General features: G+C 54.4%; 1 protein-coding gene across 1 annotated transcript in view; it reads left to right on the top strand.

Annotated features, from left to right (window-relative positions):
• The first annotated feature begins 666 nt into the window (after nucleotides 1–666).
• LYPD1 (LY6/PLAUR domain containing 1) overlaps nucleotides 667–16528 on the top strand; it is an 89137-nt gene continuing 73275 nt past the window's right edge. Inside the window, exon 1 of the mRNA XM_040358379.1 lies at nucleotides 667–842. Within this exon, the coding sequence (XP_040214313.1) occupies nucleotides 788–842 (55 nt within the window). The 5' untranslated portion in view covers nucleotides 667–787. The remainder of the gene's footprint in view (nucleotides 843–16528) is intronic.

The following is a 16528-nucleotide window of genomic DNA, read 5'->3' as shown; positions in this document are numbered from 1 at the left end:
GGGTGTTGGTTTGGTGGAGGTTTGGGGAATGGAAGGGGTGCTGGTTTGGTGGAAGTTTGGGGAATGGAAGGGGTGTTGGTTTGGTAGAAGTTTGGGGAATGGAAGGGGTGTTGGTTTGGTAGAAGTTTGGGGAATGGAAAGGGTGTTGGTATGGTAGAAGTTTGGGGAATGGAAGGGGTGTTGGTTTGGAGGAAGTTTGGGGAATGGAAGGGGTGCTGGTTTGGTAGAAGTTTGGGGAATGGAAGGGGTGTTGGTTTGGAGGAAGTTTGGGGAATGGAAGGGGTGTTGGTTTGGAGGAAGTTTGGGGAATGGAAGGGGTGTTGGTTTGGAGGAAGTTTGGGGAATGGAAGGGGTGCTGGTTTGGTGGAAGTTTGGTGAATGGAGAAGTTATGGGATATGGAAGGGGCTTTGGTGGGGTATTGAAGGGGTGTTGGTTGTCAGAGAGTTGAGGGGTATAGATGGGTAACTAGTGGTTAGGGAGGTATGGAAAAGGTAAGGGCATCGGGAAGAATTGTTGGTTGGAGGGGAGATACGGAGAAGGTATGTGGCACGGAGGGTGATGGTGGGAGGAGATCGGTGGAAGAGGCACGGAGGGTGATGGTGGGAGGAGATCGGTGGGAAGGATTGAGGACGGCGCGGTGGGTGATGCGGTTAGGAGGCGGGGCCCCGGCGGCCAGTGGGCGGGGATTCGGCTGGTGCCGATGTTGGAGCCGGAGATGCTCGGAGCAGCGGAGAAGAGAGGAGACCCCCCGGGATCCGGAGCGGAGAGGAGACCCCCGGAGACACCATGTGGATGCAACTGATTTGTGCGGCGTGCTGCTGCTGGGGGCTTCTGGGGGCAGGTACGTCCGAGATCTACCCCCCCTCATCTCCCGACTCCTAACCCCCTCATCTCCCGACTACTAACCCCCTCATCTCCCGACTACTAATCCCCTCATCTCCCGACTACTAACCCCATCATCTCCCGACTACTAACCCCCTCATCTCCCGACTACTAATCCCCTCATCTCCCGACTACTATCCCCATCATCTCCCGACTACTAACCCCCTCATCTCCCTACTACTAACCCCATCATCTCCCGACTACTAACCCCCTCATCTCCCGACTACTAATCCCCTCATCTCCCGACTACTAATCCCCTCATCTCCCGACTACTAACCCCCTCATCTCCCGACTACTAACCCTATCATCTCCCGACTACTAACCCTATCATCTCCCGACTACTAACCCCCTCATCTCCCAACTACTAACCCCCTCATCTCCCGACTACTAACCCCCTCATCTCCCTACTACTAACCCCATCATCTCCCGACTACTAACCCCCTCATCTCCCGACTACTAATCCCCTCATCTCCCGACTACTAATCCCCTCATCTCCCGACTACTAACCCCCTCATCTCCCTACTACTAACCCTATCATCTCCCGACTACTAACCCTATCATCTCCCGACTACTAACCCCCTCATCTCCCAACTACTAACCCCCTCATCTCCCGACTACTAACCCCCTCATCTCCCGACTACTAACCCCCTCATCTCCCGACTACTAACCCCCTCATCTCCCGACTACTAACCCTATCATCTCCCGACTACTAACCCCCTCATCTCCCAACTACTAACCCCCTCATCTCCCGACTACTAACCCCATCATCTCCCGACTACTAACCCCCTCATCTCCCGACTACTAACCCCCTCATCTCCCGACTACTAACCCCCTCATCTCCCGACTACTAACCCCCTCATCTCCCGACTACTAACCCCATCATCTCCCGACTACTAACCCCATCATCTCCCGACTACTAATCCCCTCATCTCCCGACTACTAACCCCATCATCTCCCGACTACTAACCCCCTCATCTCCCGACTACTAACCCCATCATCTCCCGACTACTAACCCTATCATCTCCCGACTACTAACCCCCTCATCTCCCGACTACTAATCCCATCATCTCCCAACTACTAACCCCCTCATCTCCCGACTACTAACCCCATCATCTCCCGACTACCACCCCCCTCATCTCCCGACTACTAACCCCATCATCTCCCGACTACTAACCCCCTCATCTCCCGACTACTAACCCCATCATCTCCCGACTACTAACCCCCTCATCTCCCGACTACTAAGCCCCTCATCTCCCGACTACTAATCCCCTCATCTCCCGACTACTATCCCCATCATCTCCCGACTACTAAACCCCTCATCTCCCGACTACTACCCCCCTCATCTCCCGACTACTACCCCGCTCATCTCCCGACTACTAATCTCCATCATCTCCCGACTACTAACCCCCTCATCTCCCGACTACTAATCCCATCATCTCCCGACTACTAACCCCCTCATCTCCCGACTACTAATCCCCTCATCTCCCGACTACTATCCCCATCATCTCCCGACTACTAACCCTATCATCTCCCGACTACTAATCCCATCATCTCCCGACTACTAACCCCTTCATCTCCCGACTACTAATCCCATCATCTCCCGACTACTACCCCCCTCATCTCCCGACTACTAACCCTATCATCTCCCGACTACTAACCCCATCATCTCCCGACTACTAACCCCCTCATCTCCCGACTACTAACCCCATCATCTCCCGACTACTAACCCCCTCATCTCCCGACTACTAACCCCCTCATCTCCCGACTACTAACCCTATCATCTCCCGACTACTAACCCTATCATCTCCCGACTACTAACCCCCTCATCTCCCAACTACTAACCCCCTCATCTCCCGACTACTAACCCCCTCATCTCCCGACTACTAACCCCCTCATCTCCCGACTACTAACCCTATCATCTCCCGACTACTAACCCCCTCATCTCCCAACTACTAACCCCCTCATCTCCCGACTACTAACCCCATCATCTCCCGACTACTAACCCCCTCATCTCCCGACTACTAACCCCATCATCTCCCGACTCCTAACCCCATCATCTCCCGACTACTAACCCCCTCATCTCCCGACTACTAAACCCCTCATCTCCCGACTACTAACCCCATCATCTCCCGACTACTACCCCCCTCATCTCCCGACTACTAACCCCATCATCTCCCGACTACTAACCCCCTCATCTCCCGACTACTAACCCCCTCATCTCCCGACTACTAACCCCCTCATCTCCCGACTACTAACCCTATCATCTCCCGACTACTAAGCCCCTCATCTCCCGACTACTAACCCCATCATCTCCCGACTACTAACCCCCTCATCTCTCGACTACTAACCCTATCATCTCCCGACTACTAACCCTATCATCTCCCGACTACTAACCCCCTCATCTCCCGACTACTAACCCCCTCATCTCCCGACTACTAATCCCCTCATCTCCCGACTACTATCCCCATCATCTCCCGACTACTAACCCCCTCATCTCCCTACTACTAACCCCATCATCTCCCGACTACTAACCCCTTCATCTCCCGACTACTAATCCCATCATCTCCCGACTACTACCCCCCTCATCTCCCGACTACTAACCCCATCATCTCCCGACTACTAACCCCATCATCTCCCGACTACTAACCCCATCATCTCCCGACTACTAACCCCATCATCTCCCGACTACTAACCCCATCATCTCCCGACTACTAACCCCATCATCTCCCGACTACTAACCCCATCATCTCCCGACTACTAACCCCCTCATCTCCCGACTACTAACCCCCTCATCTCCCGACTACTAACCCCCTCATCTCCCGACTACTAACCCCCTCATCTCCCGACTACTAACCCCCTCATCTCCCGACTACTAACCCCCTCATCTCCCGACTACTAACCCCCTCATCTCCCAACTACTAACCCCCTCATCTCCCGACTACTACCCCCCTCATCTCCCGACTACTAACCCCCTCATCTCCCGACTACTAACCCCCTCATCTCCCGACTACTAACCCCCTCATCTCCCGACTACTAACCCCCTCATCTCCCGACTACTAACCCTATCATCTCCCGACTACTAACCCCCTCATCTCCCGACTACTAACCCTATCATCTCCCGACTACTAACCCCCTCATCTCCCGACTACTAACCCCCTCATCTCCCGACTACTAACCCTATCATCTCCCGACTACTAACCCCCTCATCTCCCGACTACTAACCCCCTCATCTCCCGACTACTAACCCTATCATCTCCCGACTACTAATCCTATCATCTCCCGACTACTAACCCCCTCATCTCCCGACTACTAATCCCCTCATCTCCCGACTACTAATCCCCTCATCTCCCGACTACTAACCCCATCATCTCCCGACTACTAACCCCCTCATCTCTCGACTACTAACCCTATCATCTCCCGACTACTAATCCCCTCATCTCCCGACTACTAACCCCCTCATCTCCCGACTACTAACCTCATCATCTCCCGACTACTATCCCCCTCATCTCCCGACTACTATCCCCCTCATCTCCCGACTACTAACCCCCTCATCTCCCGACTACTAACCCCCTCATCTCCCGACTACTACCCCCCTCATCTCCCGACTACTAACCCTATCATCTCCCGACTACTAACCCCATCATCTCCCGACTACTAACCCCCTCATCTCCCGACCACTAACCCCCTCATCTCCCGACTACTAACCCCCTCATCTCCCGACTACTAACCCCCTCATCTCCCGACTACTAACCTCATCATCTCCCGACTACTATCCCCCTCATCTCCCGACTACTAACCCCCTCATCTCCCGACTACTAACCCCCTCATCTCCCGACTACTACCCCCCTCATCTCCCGACTACTAACCCTATCATCTCCCGACTACTAACCCCATCATCTCCCGACTACTAACCCCCTCATCTCCCGACCACTAACCCCCTCATCTCCCGACTACTAACCCCCTCATCTCCCGACTACTAACCCCATCATCTCCCGACTACTAATCCCCTCATCTCCCGACTACTATCCCCCTCATCTCCCGACTACTACCCCCCTCATCTCCCAACTACTATCCCCATCATCTCCCGACTACTAACCCCATCATCTCCCGACTACTAACCCCATCATCTCCCGACTACTAACCCCATCATCTCCCGACCACTAACCCCCTCATCTCCCGACTACTAACCCCTTCATCTCCCGACTACTAACCCCCTCATCTCCCAACTACTAACCCCCTCATCTCCCGACTACTACCCCCCTCATCTCCCGACTACTAACCCTATCATCTCCCGACTACTAACCCCATCATCTCCCGACTACTAACCCCCTCATCTCCCGACTACTAACCCCATCATCTCCCGACTACTATCCCCATCATCTCCCGACTACTACCCCCCTCATCTCCCGACTACTACCCCCCTCATCTCCCGACTACTACCCCCCTCATCTCCCGACTACTAACCCCATCATCTCCCGACTACTATCCCCATCATCTCCCGACTACTACCCCCCTCATCTCCCGACTACTACCCCCCTCATCTCCCGACTACTACCCCCCTCATCTCCCGACTACTAACCCTATCATCTCCCGACTACTAACCCCATCATCTCCCGACTACTAACCCTATCATCTCCCGACTACTAACCCCATCATCTCCCGACTACTAACCCCCTCATCTCCCGACTACTACCCCCCTCATCTCCCGACTACTAACCCCCTCATCTCCCGACTACTAATCCCCATCATCTCCCGACTACTAAACCCCTCATCTCCCGACTACTAACCCCATCATCTCCCGACTACTACCCCCCTCATCTCCCGACTACTAACCCCCTCATCTCCCGACTACTAACCCCCTCATCTCCCGACTACTAACCCCCTCATCTCCCGACTACTAACCCCCTCATCTCCCGACTACTAACCCCCTCATCTCCCGACTACTGTACACCACCATCTATTACCGTGTTTGCTGGTTGTTGCCTGGTTCACCAGTGCCCATCAACTCAGCCTCATCAGTGCCCATCAATGCAGCCTCACCAATGCCCATCAATGCAGCCTCACCAATGCCCATCAACGCAGCCTCACCAGTGCCCATCAACTCAGCCTCACCAGTGCCCATCAACTCAGCCTCACCAGTGCCCATCAACTCAGCCTCACCAGTGCCCATCAACTCAGCCTCACCAGTGCCCATCAACTCAGCCTCACCAGTGCCCATCAACTCAGCCTCACCAGTGCCCATCAACTCAGCCTCACCAGTGCCCATCAACGCAGCCTCACCAGTGCCCATCAACACAGCCTCACCAGTGCCCATCAACGCAGCCTCACCAGTGCCCATCAACGCAGCCTCACCAGTGCCCATCAACTCAGCCTCACCAGTGCCCATCAACTCAGCCTCACCAGTGCCCATCAACTCAGCCTCACCAGTGCCCATCAACGCAGCCTCACCAGTGCCCATCAACGCAGCCTCACCAGTGCCCATCAACGCAGCCTCACCAGTGCCCATCAACGCAGCCTCACCAGTGCCCATCAACTCAGCCTCACCAGTGCCCATCAACTCAGCCTCACCAGTGCCCATCAACTCAGCCTCACCAGTGCCCATCAACTCAGCCTCACCAGTGCCCATCAACTCAGCCTCACCAGTGCCCATCAACTCAGCCTCACCAGTGCCCATCAACGCAGCCTCACCAGTGCCCATCAATGCAGCCTCATCAGTGCCCATAAATGAAGCCTGATCAGTGCTTATCACTGCAGCCTTAGCTATGCCCATCACTGCAGCTTTATTAGTGTCCATCAATGCCCATCAGCTTGGCCTCAACATTGCCCACCAATTCAGCCTCACCAGTGCCCTTCAATGCAGCCTCATCAGTGCCCATCAGCTCAGCCTCGCCAATCCACATCAATGCAGCCTGGTCAGTGCTAATCAGCGCAGACTTACCTGTGCCCATCAGCTCAGCCTCACTGTTGCCCATAAATACAGCATCATCAGCGCATGGAGAGACAAGAGACGTCCGTTTAAACAGAGAGTCCCTTCTCCATTGCCCATCATGCAGCCAAACCAGTGCCCATCAATGCAGCATCATCAATGCCCATCAATGCAGCCTCACCAGTGTCCATCAATGCAGCCTTATAAATGCCCATCAGCTCGGCCTCAACATTGCCCACCAATGCAGCCTCATCAATGCCCATCAGGCTGCGTTGATAGGCACTGATCAAGCTGCATTGATAGGCATTGGTTAGGCTTCATTGATGGGCACTGGTGAGGCCGAGCTGTACTCTCATCACTTCCTCTCTATGACTCTGATGCACCTCTCTCCCTCTCTATGACTCTGCTGCACCTCTCTCCCTCTCTATGACTCTGCTGCACCTCTCTCCATCTCTATGACTCTGCTGTACTTCTCTCCCTCTCTATGACTCTGCTGCACCTCTCTCCATCTCTATGACTCTGCTGCACCTCGCTCCCTCTCTGTGACTCTGCTGCACCTCTCTCCATCTCTGTGACTCTGCTGCACCTCTCTCCATCTCTATGACTCTGCTGCACCTCTCTATGACTCTGCTGCACCTCTCTCCCTCTCTATGACTCTGCTGCACCTCTCTCCATCTCTATGACTCTGCTGTACTTCTCTCCCTCTCTATGACTCTGCTGCACCTCTCTCCCTCTCTGTGACTCTGCTGCACCTCTCTCCATCTCTATGACTCTGCTGCACCTCTCTCCCTCTCTATGACTCTGATGCACCTCTCTCCATCTCTATGACTCTGATGCACCTCTCTCCCTCTCTGTGACTCTGCTGCACCTCTCTCCATCTCTGTGACTCTGCTGCACCTCTCTCCCTCTCTATGACTCTGCTGCACCTCTCTCCATCTCTATGACTCTGCTGTACTTCTCTCCCTCTCTATGACTCTGCTGCACCTCTCTCCCTCTCTGTGACTCTGCTGCACCTCTCTCCATCTCTATGACTCTGCTGCACCTCGCTCCCTCTCTGTGACTCTGCTGCACCTCTCTCCATCTCTGTGACTCTGCTGCACCTCTCTCCATCTCTATGACTCTGCTGCACCTCGCTCCCTCTCTGTGACTCTGCTGCACCTCTCTCCATCTCTGTGACTCTGCTGCACCTCTCTCCCTCTCTGTGACTCTGCTGCACCTCGCTCCCTCTCTATGACTCTGCTGTACTTCTCTCCCTCTCTATGACTCTGATGCACCTCTCTCCATCTCTATGACTCTGCTGCACCTCGCTCCCTCTCTATGACTCTGCTGCACCTCTCTCCCTCTCTGTGACTCTGCTGCACCTCTCTCCCTCTCTATGACTCTGCTGTACTTCTCTCCCTCTCTATGACTCTGATGCACCTCGCTCCCTCTCTATGACTCTGCTGCACCTCGCTCCCTCTCTATGACTCTGCTGCACCTCTCTCCCTCTCTGTGACTCTGCTGCACCTCTCTCCCTCTCTATTACTCTGCTGCACCTCTCTCCCTCTCTATGACTCTGCTGTACTTCTCTCCCTCTCTATGACTCTGATGCACCTCTTTCCCTCTCTGTGACTCTGCTGTACTTCTCTCCCTCTCTATTACTCTGCTGCACCTCTCTCCATCTCTATTACTCTGCTGCACCTCTCTCCCTCTCTGTGACTCTGCTGCACCTCTCTATGACTCTGCTGCACCTCTCTCCATCTCTGTGACTCTGCTGCACCTCTCTCCCTCTCTGTGACTCTGCTGCACCTCTCTCCCTCTCTGTGACTCTGATGCACCTCTCTCCCTCTCTGTGACTCTGCTGCACCTCTCTCCATCTCTGTGACTCTGCTGCACCTCTCTCCCTCTCTATGACTCTGCTGCACCTCTCTCCCTCTCTATGACTCTGATGCACCTCTCTCCATCTCTATGACTCTGATGCACCTCTCTCCCTCTCTGTGACTCTGCTGCACCTCTCTCCATCTCTGTGACTCTGCTGCACCTCTCTCCCTCTCTGTGACTCTGCTGCACCTCTCTCCCTCTCTATTACTCTGCTGCACCTCTCTCCCTCTCTATGACTCTGCTGTACTTCTCTCCCTCTCTATGACTCTGATGCACCTCTCTCCATCTCTATGACTCTGCTGCACCTCTTTCCCTCTCTGTGACTCTGCTGTACTTCTCTCCCTCTCTATTACTCTGCTGCACCTCTCTCCCTCTCTGTGACTCTGCTGCACCTCTCTATGACTCTGCTGCACCTCTCTCCCTCTCTATGACTCTGCTGCACCTCGCTCCCCCTCTATGACTCTGCTGCACCTCTCTCCATCTCTATGACTCTGCTGCACCTCTCTCCCTCTCTATGACTCTGCTGCACCTCTTTCCCTCTCTGTGACTCTGCTGCACCTCTCTATGACTCTGCTGCACCTCTCTCCCTCTCTATGACTCTGATGCACCTCTCTCCATCTCTATGACTCTGATGCACCTCTCTCCCTCTCTGTGACTCTGCTGCACCTCTCTCCATCTCTGTGACTCTGCTGCACCTCTCTCCCTCTCTGTGACTCTGCTGCACCTCTCTCCCTCTCTGTGACTCTGCTGCACCTCTCTCCATCTCTGTGACTCTGCTGCACCTCTCTCCCTCTCTGTGACTCTGCTGCACCTCTCTCCCTCTCTGTGACTCTGCTGCACCTCTCTCCCTCTCTGTGACTCTGCTGCACCTCTCTCCCTCTCTGTGACTCTGCTGCACCTCTCTCCCTCTCTGTGACTCTGCTGCACCTCTCTCCCTCTCTATGACTCTGCTGCACCTCTCTCCCTCTCTGTGACTCTGCTGCACCTCTCTATGACTCTGCTGCACCTCTCTCCCTCTCTGTGACTCTGCTGCACCTCTCTCCCTCTCTATGACTCTGCTGCGCCTCTCTCTATCTCTATGACTCTGCTGTACTTCTCTCCCTCTCTGTGACTCTGCTGCACCTCTCTCCCTCTCTATGACTCTGCTGCACCTCTCTCCCTCTCTGTGACTCTGCTGCACCTCTCTATGACTCTGCTGCACCTCTCCCCCTCTCTATGACTCTGCTGCACCTCTCCCCCTCTCTATGACTCTGCTGCACCTCTCCCCCTCTCTATGACTCTGCTGCACCTCTCTCCCTCTCTATGACTCTGCTGTACTTCTCTCCCTCTCTATGACTCTGCTGTACTTCTCTCCCTCTCTATGACTCTGCTGCACCTCTCTCCCTCTCTATGACTCTGCTGCACCTCTCTCCCTCTCTATGACTCTGCTGCACCTCGCTCCCTCTCTATGACTCTGCTGTACTTCTCTCCCTCTCTATGACTCTGCTGCACCTCTCTCCATCTCTGTGACTCTGCTGCACCTCTCTCCATCTCTATGACTCTGCTGCACCTCTCTCCCTCTCTGTGACTCTGCTGCACCTCTCTCCCTCTCTATGACTCTGCTGCACCTCGCTCCCTCTCTATGACTCTGCTGTACTTCTCTCCCTCTCTATGACTCTGCTGCACCTCTCTCCCTCTCTATGACTCTGCTGCACCTCGCTCCCTCTCTATGACTCTGCTGCACCTCTCTCCCTCTCTATGACTCTGCTGCACCTCTCTCCCTCTCTATGACTCTGCTGCACCTCGCTCCCTCTCTATGACTCTGCTGTACTTCTCTCCCTCTCTATGACTCTGCTGCACCTCTCTCCATCTCTGTGACGCTGCTGCACCTCTCTCCATCTCTATGACTCTGCTGCACCTCGCTCCATCTCTATGACTCTGCTGCACCTCTCTCCCTCTCTATGACTCTGCTGCACCTCTTTCCCTCTCTATGACTCTGCTGTACTTCTCTCCCTCTCTATTACTCTGCTGCACCTCTCTCCCTCTCTGTGACTCTGCTGCACCTCTCTATGACTCTGCTGCACCTCTCCCCCTCTCTATGACTCTGCTGCACCTCTCCCCCTCTCTATGACTCTGCTGCACCTCTCCCCCTCTCTATGACTCTGCTGCACCTCTCTCCCTCTCTATGACTCTGCTGTACTTCTCTCCCTCTCTATGACTCTGCTGTACTTCTCTCCCTCTCTATGACTCTGCTGCACCTCTCTCCCTCTCTATGACTCTGCTGCACCTCTCTCCCTCTCTATGACTCTGCTGCACCTCGCTCCCTCTCTATGACTCTGCTGTACTTCTCTCCCTCTCTATGACTCTGCTGCACCTCTCTCCATCTCTGTGACTCTGCTGCACCTCTCTCCATCTCTATGACTCTGCTGCACCTCTCTCCCTCTCTGTGACTCTGCTGCACCTCTCTCCCTCTCTATGACTCTGCTGCACCTCGCTCCCTCTCTATGACTCTGCTGTACTTCTCTCCCTCTCTATGACTCTGCTGCACCTCTCTCCCTCTCTATGACTCTGCTGCACCTCGCTCCCTCTCTATGACTCTGCTGCACCTCTCTCCCTCTCTATGACTCTGCTGCACCTCTCTCCCTCTCTATGACTCTGCTGCACCTCGCTCCCTCTCTATGACTCTGCTGTACTTCTCTCCCTCTCTATGACTCTGCTGCACCTCTCTCCATCTCTGTGACGCTGCTGCACCTCTCTCCATCTCTATGACTCTGCTGCACCTCGCTCCATCTCTATGACTCTGCTGCACCTCTCTCCCTCTCTATGACTCTGCTGCACCTCTTTCCCTCTCTATGACTCTGCTGTACTTCTCTCCCTCTCTATTACTCTGCTGCACCTCTCTCCCTCTCTGTGACTCTGCTGCACCTCTCTATGACTCTGCTGCACCTCTCTCCCTCTCTATGACTCTGCTGCACCTCGCTCCCCCTCTATGACTCTGCTGCACCTCTCTCCATCTCTATGACTCTGCTGCACCTCTCTCCCTCTCTATGACTCTGCTGCACCTCTTTCCCTCTCTGTGACTCTGCTGCACCTCTCTATGACTCTGCTGCACCTCTCTCCCTCTCTATGACTCTGATGCACCTCTCTCCATCTCTATGACTCTGATGCACCTCTCTCCCTCTCTGTGACTCTGCTGCACCTCTCTCCATCTCTGTGACTCTGCTGCACCTCTCTCCCTCTCTGTGACTCTGCTGCACCTCTCTCCCTCTCTGTGACTCTGCTGCACCTCTCTCCCTCTCTGTGACTCTGCTGCACCTCTCTCCCTCTCTGTGACTCTGCTGCACCTCTCTCCCTCTCTGTGACTCTGCTGCACCTCTCTCCCTCTCTATGACTCTGCTGCACCTCTCTCCCTCTCTGTGACTCTGCTGCACCTCTCTATGACTCTGCTGCACCTCGCTCCCTCTCTATGACTCTGCTGCACCTCTCTCCATCTCTATGACTCTGCTGCACCTCTCTCCCTCTCTATGACTCTGCTGCACCTCTTTCCCTCTCTGTGACTCTGCTGCACCTCTCTATGACTCTGCTGCACCTCTCTCCCTCTCTATGACTCTGCTGCACCTCGCTCCCTCTCTATGACTCTGCTGCACCTCTCTATGACTCTGCTGCACCTCTCTATGACTCTGCTGCACCTCTCTCCCTCTCTGTGACTCTGCTGCACCTCTCTATGACTCTGCTGCACCTCTCTCCCTCTCTATGACTCTGCTGCACCTCTCTATGACTCTGCTGCACCTCTCTCCCTCTCTGTGACTCTGCTGCACCTCTCTATGACTCCGCTGCACCTCTCTCCCTCTCTGTGACTCTGCTGCACCTCTCTATGACTCTGCTGCACCTCTCTCCCTCTCTATGACTCTGCTGCACCTCGCTCCCTCTCTATGACTCTGCTGCACCTCGCTCCCTCTCTATGACTCTGCTGCACCTCTCTTCCATCTCTATGACTCTGCTGTACTTCTCTCCCTCTCTTACTCTGCTGCACCTCTCTATGACTCTGCTGCACCTCGCTCCCTCTCTATGACTCTGCTGCACCTCTCTCCCTCTCTGTGACTCTGCTGCACCTCTCTATGACTCTGCTGCACCTCTCTCCCTCTCTATGACTCTGCTGTACTTCTCTCCCTCTCTATGACTCTGCTGCACCTCTCTCCATCTCTATGACTCTGCTGCACCTCTCTCCATCTCTATGACTCTGCTGCACCTCTCTCCATCTCTATGACTCTGCTGCACCTCTCTCCCTCTCTATGACTCTGCTGCACCTCTCTCCCTCTCTGTGACTCTGCTGCATCTCTCTCCCTCTTTGTGACTCTGCTGCACCTCTCTATGACTCTGCTGCACCTCGCTCCCTCTCTATGACTCTGCTGCACCTCGCTCCCTCTCTATGACTCTGCTGCACCTCTCTCCATCTCTATGACTCTGCTGTACTTCTCTCCCTCTCTTACTCTGCTGCACCTCTCTATGACTCTGCTGTACCTCTCTCCCTCTCTTTGACTCTGCTGCACCTCTCTCCATCTCTGTGACTCTGCTGCACCTCTCTCCATCTCTGTGACTCTGCTGCACCTCTCTCCATCTCTATGACTCTGCTGCACCTCTCTCCCTCTCTGTGACTCTGCTGCACCTCTCTATGACTCTGCTGCACCTCGCTCCCTCTCTATGACTCTGCTGTACTTCTCTCCCTCTCTATTACTCTGCTGCACCTCTCTCCCTCTCTGTGACTCTGCTGCACCTCTCTATGACTCTGCTGCACCTCTCTCCCTCTCTATGACTCTGCTGCACCTCGCTCCCTCTCTATGACTCTGCTGCACCTCTCTATGACTCTGCTGCACCTCTCTCCCTCTCTGTGACTCTGCTGCACCTCTCTATGACTCTGCTGCACCTCTCTCCATCTCTGTGACTCTGCTGCACCTCTCTCCATCTCTATGACTCTGCTGCACCTCTCTCCCTCTCTGTGACTCTGCTGCACCTCTCTATGACTCTGCTGCACCTCGCTCCCTCTCTATGACTCTGCTGTACTTCTCTCCCTCTCTATTACTCTGCTGCACCTCTCTCCCTCTCTGTGACTCTGCTGCACCTCTCTATGACTCTGCTGCACCTCTCTCCCTCTCTATGACTCTGCTGCACCTCTCTATGACTCTGCTGCACCTCTCTCCCTCTCTGTGACTCTGCTGCACCTCTCTATGACTCTGCTGCACCTCTCTCCCTCTCTGTGACTCTGCTGCACCTCTCTATGACTCTGCTGCACCTCGCTCCCTCTCTATGACTCTGCTGCACCTCGCTCCCTCTCTATGACTCTGCTGCACCTCTCTATGACTCTGCTGCACCTCTCTCCATCTCTATCACTCTGCTGTACTTCTCTCCCTCTCTATTACTCTGCTGCACCTCGCTCCCTCTCTATGACTCTGCTGCACCTCTCTCCATCTCTATGACTCTGCTGTACCTCTCTCCCTCTCTATTACTCTGCTGCACCTCGCTCCCTCTCTATGACTCTGCTGCACCTCTCTCCATCTCTATGACTCTGCTGTACTTCTCTCCCTCTCTATGACTCTGCTGCACCTCTCTATGACTCTGCTGTACTTCTCTCCCTCTCTGTGACTCTGCTGCACCTCTCTCCCTCTCGGAACTCTCTCCTATGTCCTCTCTAGGGAAGTCTTCTGTCTCTCTTTCTCTCATTGTATCTCTCTTGTATATTCTCTCTAGCGGTCTCATTCTTAGGTTCTGTGTCTCTGTGTCTCTTGCGGTCTCATTCTTAGGTTCTGTGTCTCTGTCTCTCTAGCGGTCTCATTCTTAGGTTCTGTGTCTCTGTCTCTCTAGCGGTCTCATTCTTAGGTTCTGTGTCTCTGTCTCTCTAGCGGTCTCATTCTTAGGTTCTGTGTCTCTGTCTCTCTAGCGGTCTCATTCTTAGGTTCTGTGTCTCTGTCTCTCTTGTGGTCTGTCTCGTGGAGTCTTTCCATCTCGCTTCCTTCCATAGTCTCCCCGTCACTCTCATTCCTCTAATCCCTTTGTGACAGTCTCGGTATTGCGCTCCCCAAAGCCCTCCTGGAGCTCACATTGTCTTCTGCCCGGTGTGGTCAGCACTCAATTTGCTCTCTCTGTCAGTCTTTTCGCGGTTGGGGGGGGGGGGGCCCGTGGTGCGGGGGGGCCCCGTGGTGATTCTGCCTTTCTCCTCGGTAGGAACGGCGGACTGTTATTAGGATTCCATTAGTCTGTTTGCAGTGAATGGTCCGGGGCACGGCGAAGGAGCGAGATCAGAAAGACGCGGCGGGCGGCTGTGATTATCGGTCACTTTGTCCTTTCATGTCATTTTCTTTCTTTTCTTCAGCTTCTCCGTTTCCCATCACAATTTTCTTTGGCTTTTTGTTGTGTGCTAATCGACACCGACCCTCTGCTCAGAGCATCAGAGGAAGCGCAGTCCCCCCTTTTATGGGGTCTCCACTTTATTGGGGGTCCTCAGTTATCATAATGCAGCTTTATCTGGTGCCATTGGATCCTTTACTTCACCACCAGAACCACCTCCACCGTCACCACGGCTGCCGTCCTGAGCACCACTTTCCCTGGACCTTCACCTCCACCATTGCCCATCTCCTTCATACCGCCACCTCTACTGTCCCCCTCCACGTCTATCATCCCCTCCACCATTGCTTATCTCCTTCATACCGCCACCACTACTGTCCCCCTCCACGTCTATCATCCCCTCCACCATTCCTTATCTCCTTCATACCGCCACCTCTACTGTCCCCCTCCACGTCTATCATCCCCTCCACCATTGCTTATCTCCTTCGTACCGCCACCACTACTGTCCCCCTCCACGTCTATCATCACCTCCACCATTGCTTATCTCCTTCGTACCGCCACCACTACTGTCCCCCTCCACGTCTATCATCACCTCCACCATTGCTTATCTCCTTCGTACCGCCACCACTACTGTCCCCCTCCACGTCTATCATCACCTCCACCATTGCTTATCTCCTTCGTACCGCCACCACTACTGTCCCCCTCCACGTCTATCATCACCTCCACCATTGCTTATCTCCTTCGTACCGCCACCACTACTGTCCCCCTCCACGTCTATCATCACCTCCACCATTGCTTATCTCCTTCATGCCGCCACCTCTACTGTCCCCCTCCACGTCTATCATCACCTCCACCATTGCCCATCTCCTTCATGCCGCCACCTCTACTGTCCCCCTCCACGTCTATCATCACCTCCACCATTGCCCATCTCCTTCGTACCGCCACCTCTACTGTCCCCCTCCACGTCTATCATCACCTCCACCATTGCCCATCTCCTTCGTACCGCCACCTCTACTGTCCCCCTCCACGTCTATCATCACCTCCTCCATTGCTTATCTCCTTAGTACCGCAACCACTACTGTCCCCCTCCACGTCTATCATCACCTCCACCATTGCTTATCTCCTTCATACCGCCACCACTACTGTCCCCCTCCACGTCTATCATCCCCTCCACCATTGCCCATCTCCTTCATACCGCCACCGCTAATGTCCCCCTCCACGTCTATCATCCCCTCCACCATTGCTTATCTCCTTCGTACTGCCACCTCTACTGTCCCCCTCCACGTCTATCATTACCTCCACCATTGCCCATCTCCTTCATACCGCCACCTCTACTGTCCCCCTCCACGTCTATCATCCCCTCCACCATTGCTTATCTCCTTCGTACCGCCACCTCTACTGTCCCCCTCCACGTCTATCATTACCTCCACCATTGCCCATCTCCTTCATACCGCCACCTCTACTGTCCCCCTCCACGTCTATCATCACCTCCACCATTGCCCATCTCCTTCGTACCGCCACCTCTACTGTCCCCCTCCACG

The sequence above is a fragment of the Rana temporaria genome, chromosome 6 (genome assembly GCF_905171775.1).
Source record: "Rana temporaria chromosome 6, aRanTem1.1, whole genome shotgun sequence".
Lineage (NCBI taxonomy): Eukaryota > Metazoa > Chordata > Amphibia > Anura > Ranidae > Rana > Rana temporaria.
Note: the sequence above shows the minus strand (reverse complement) of the source record. Positions and strands in the feature narration are given on the sequence as shown.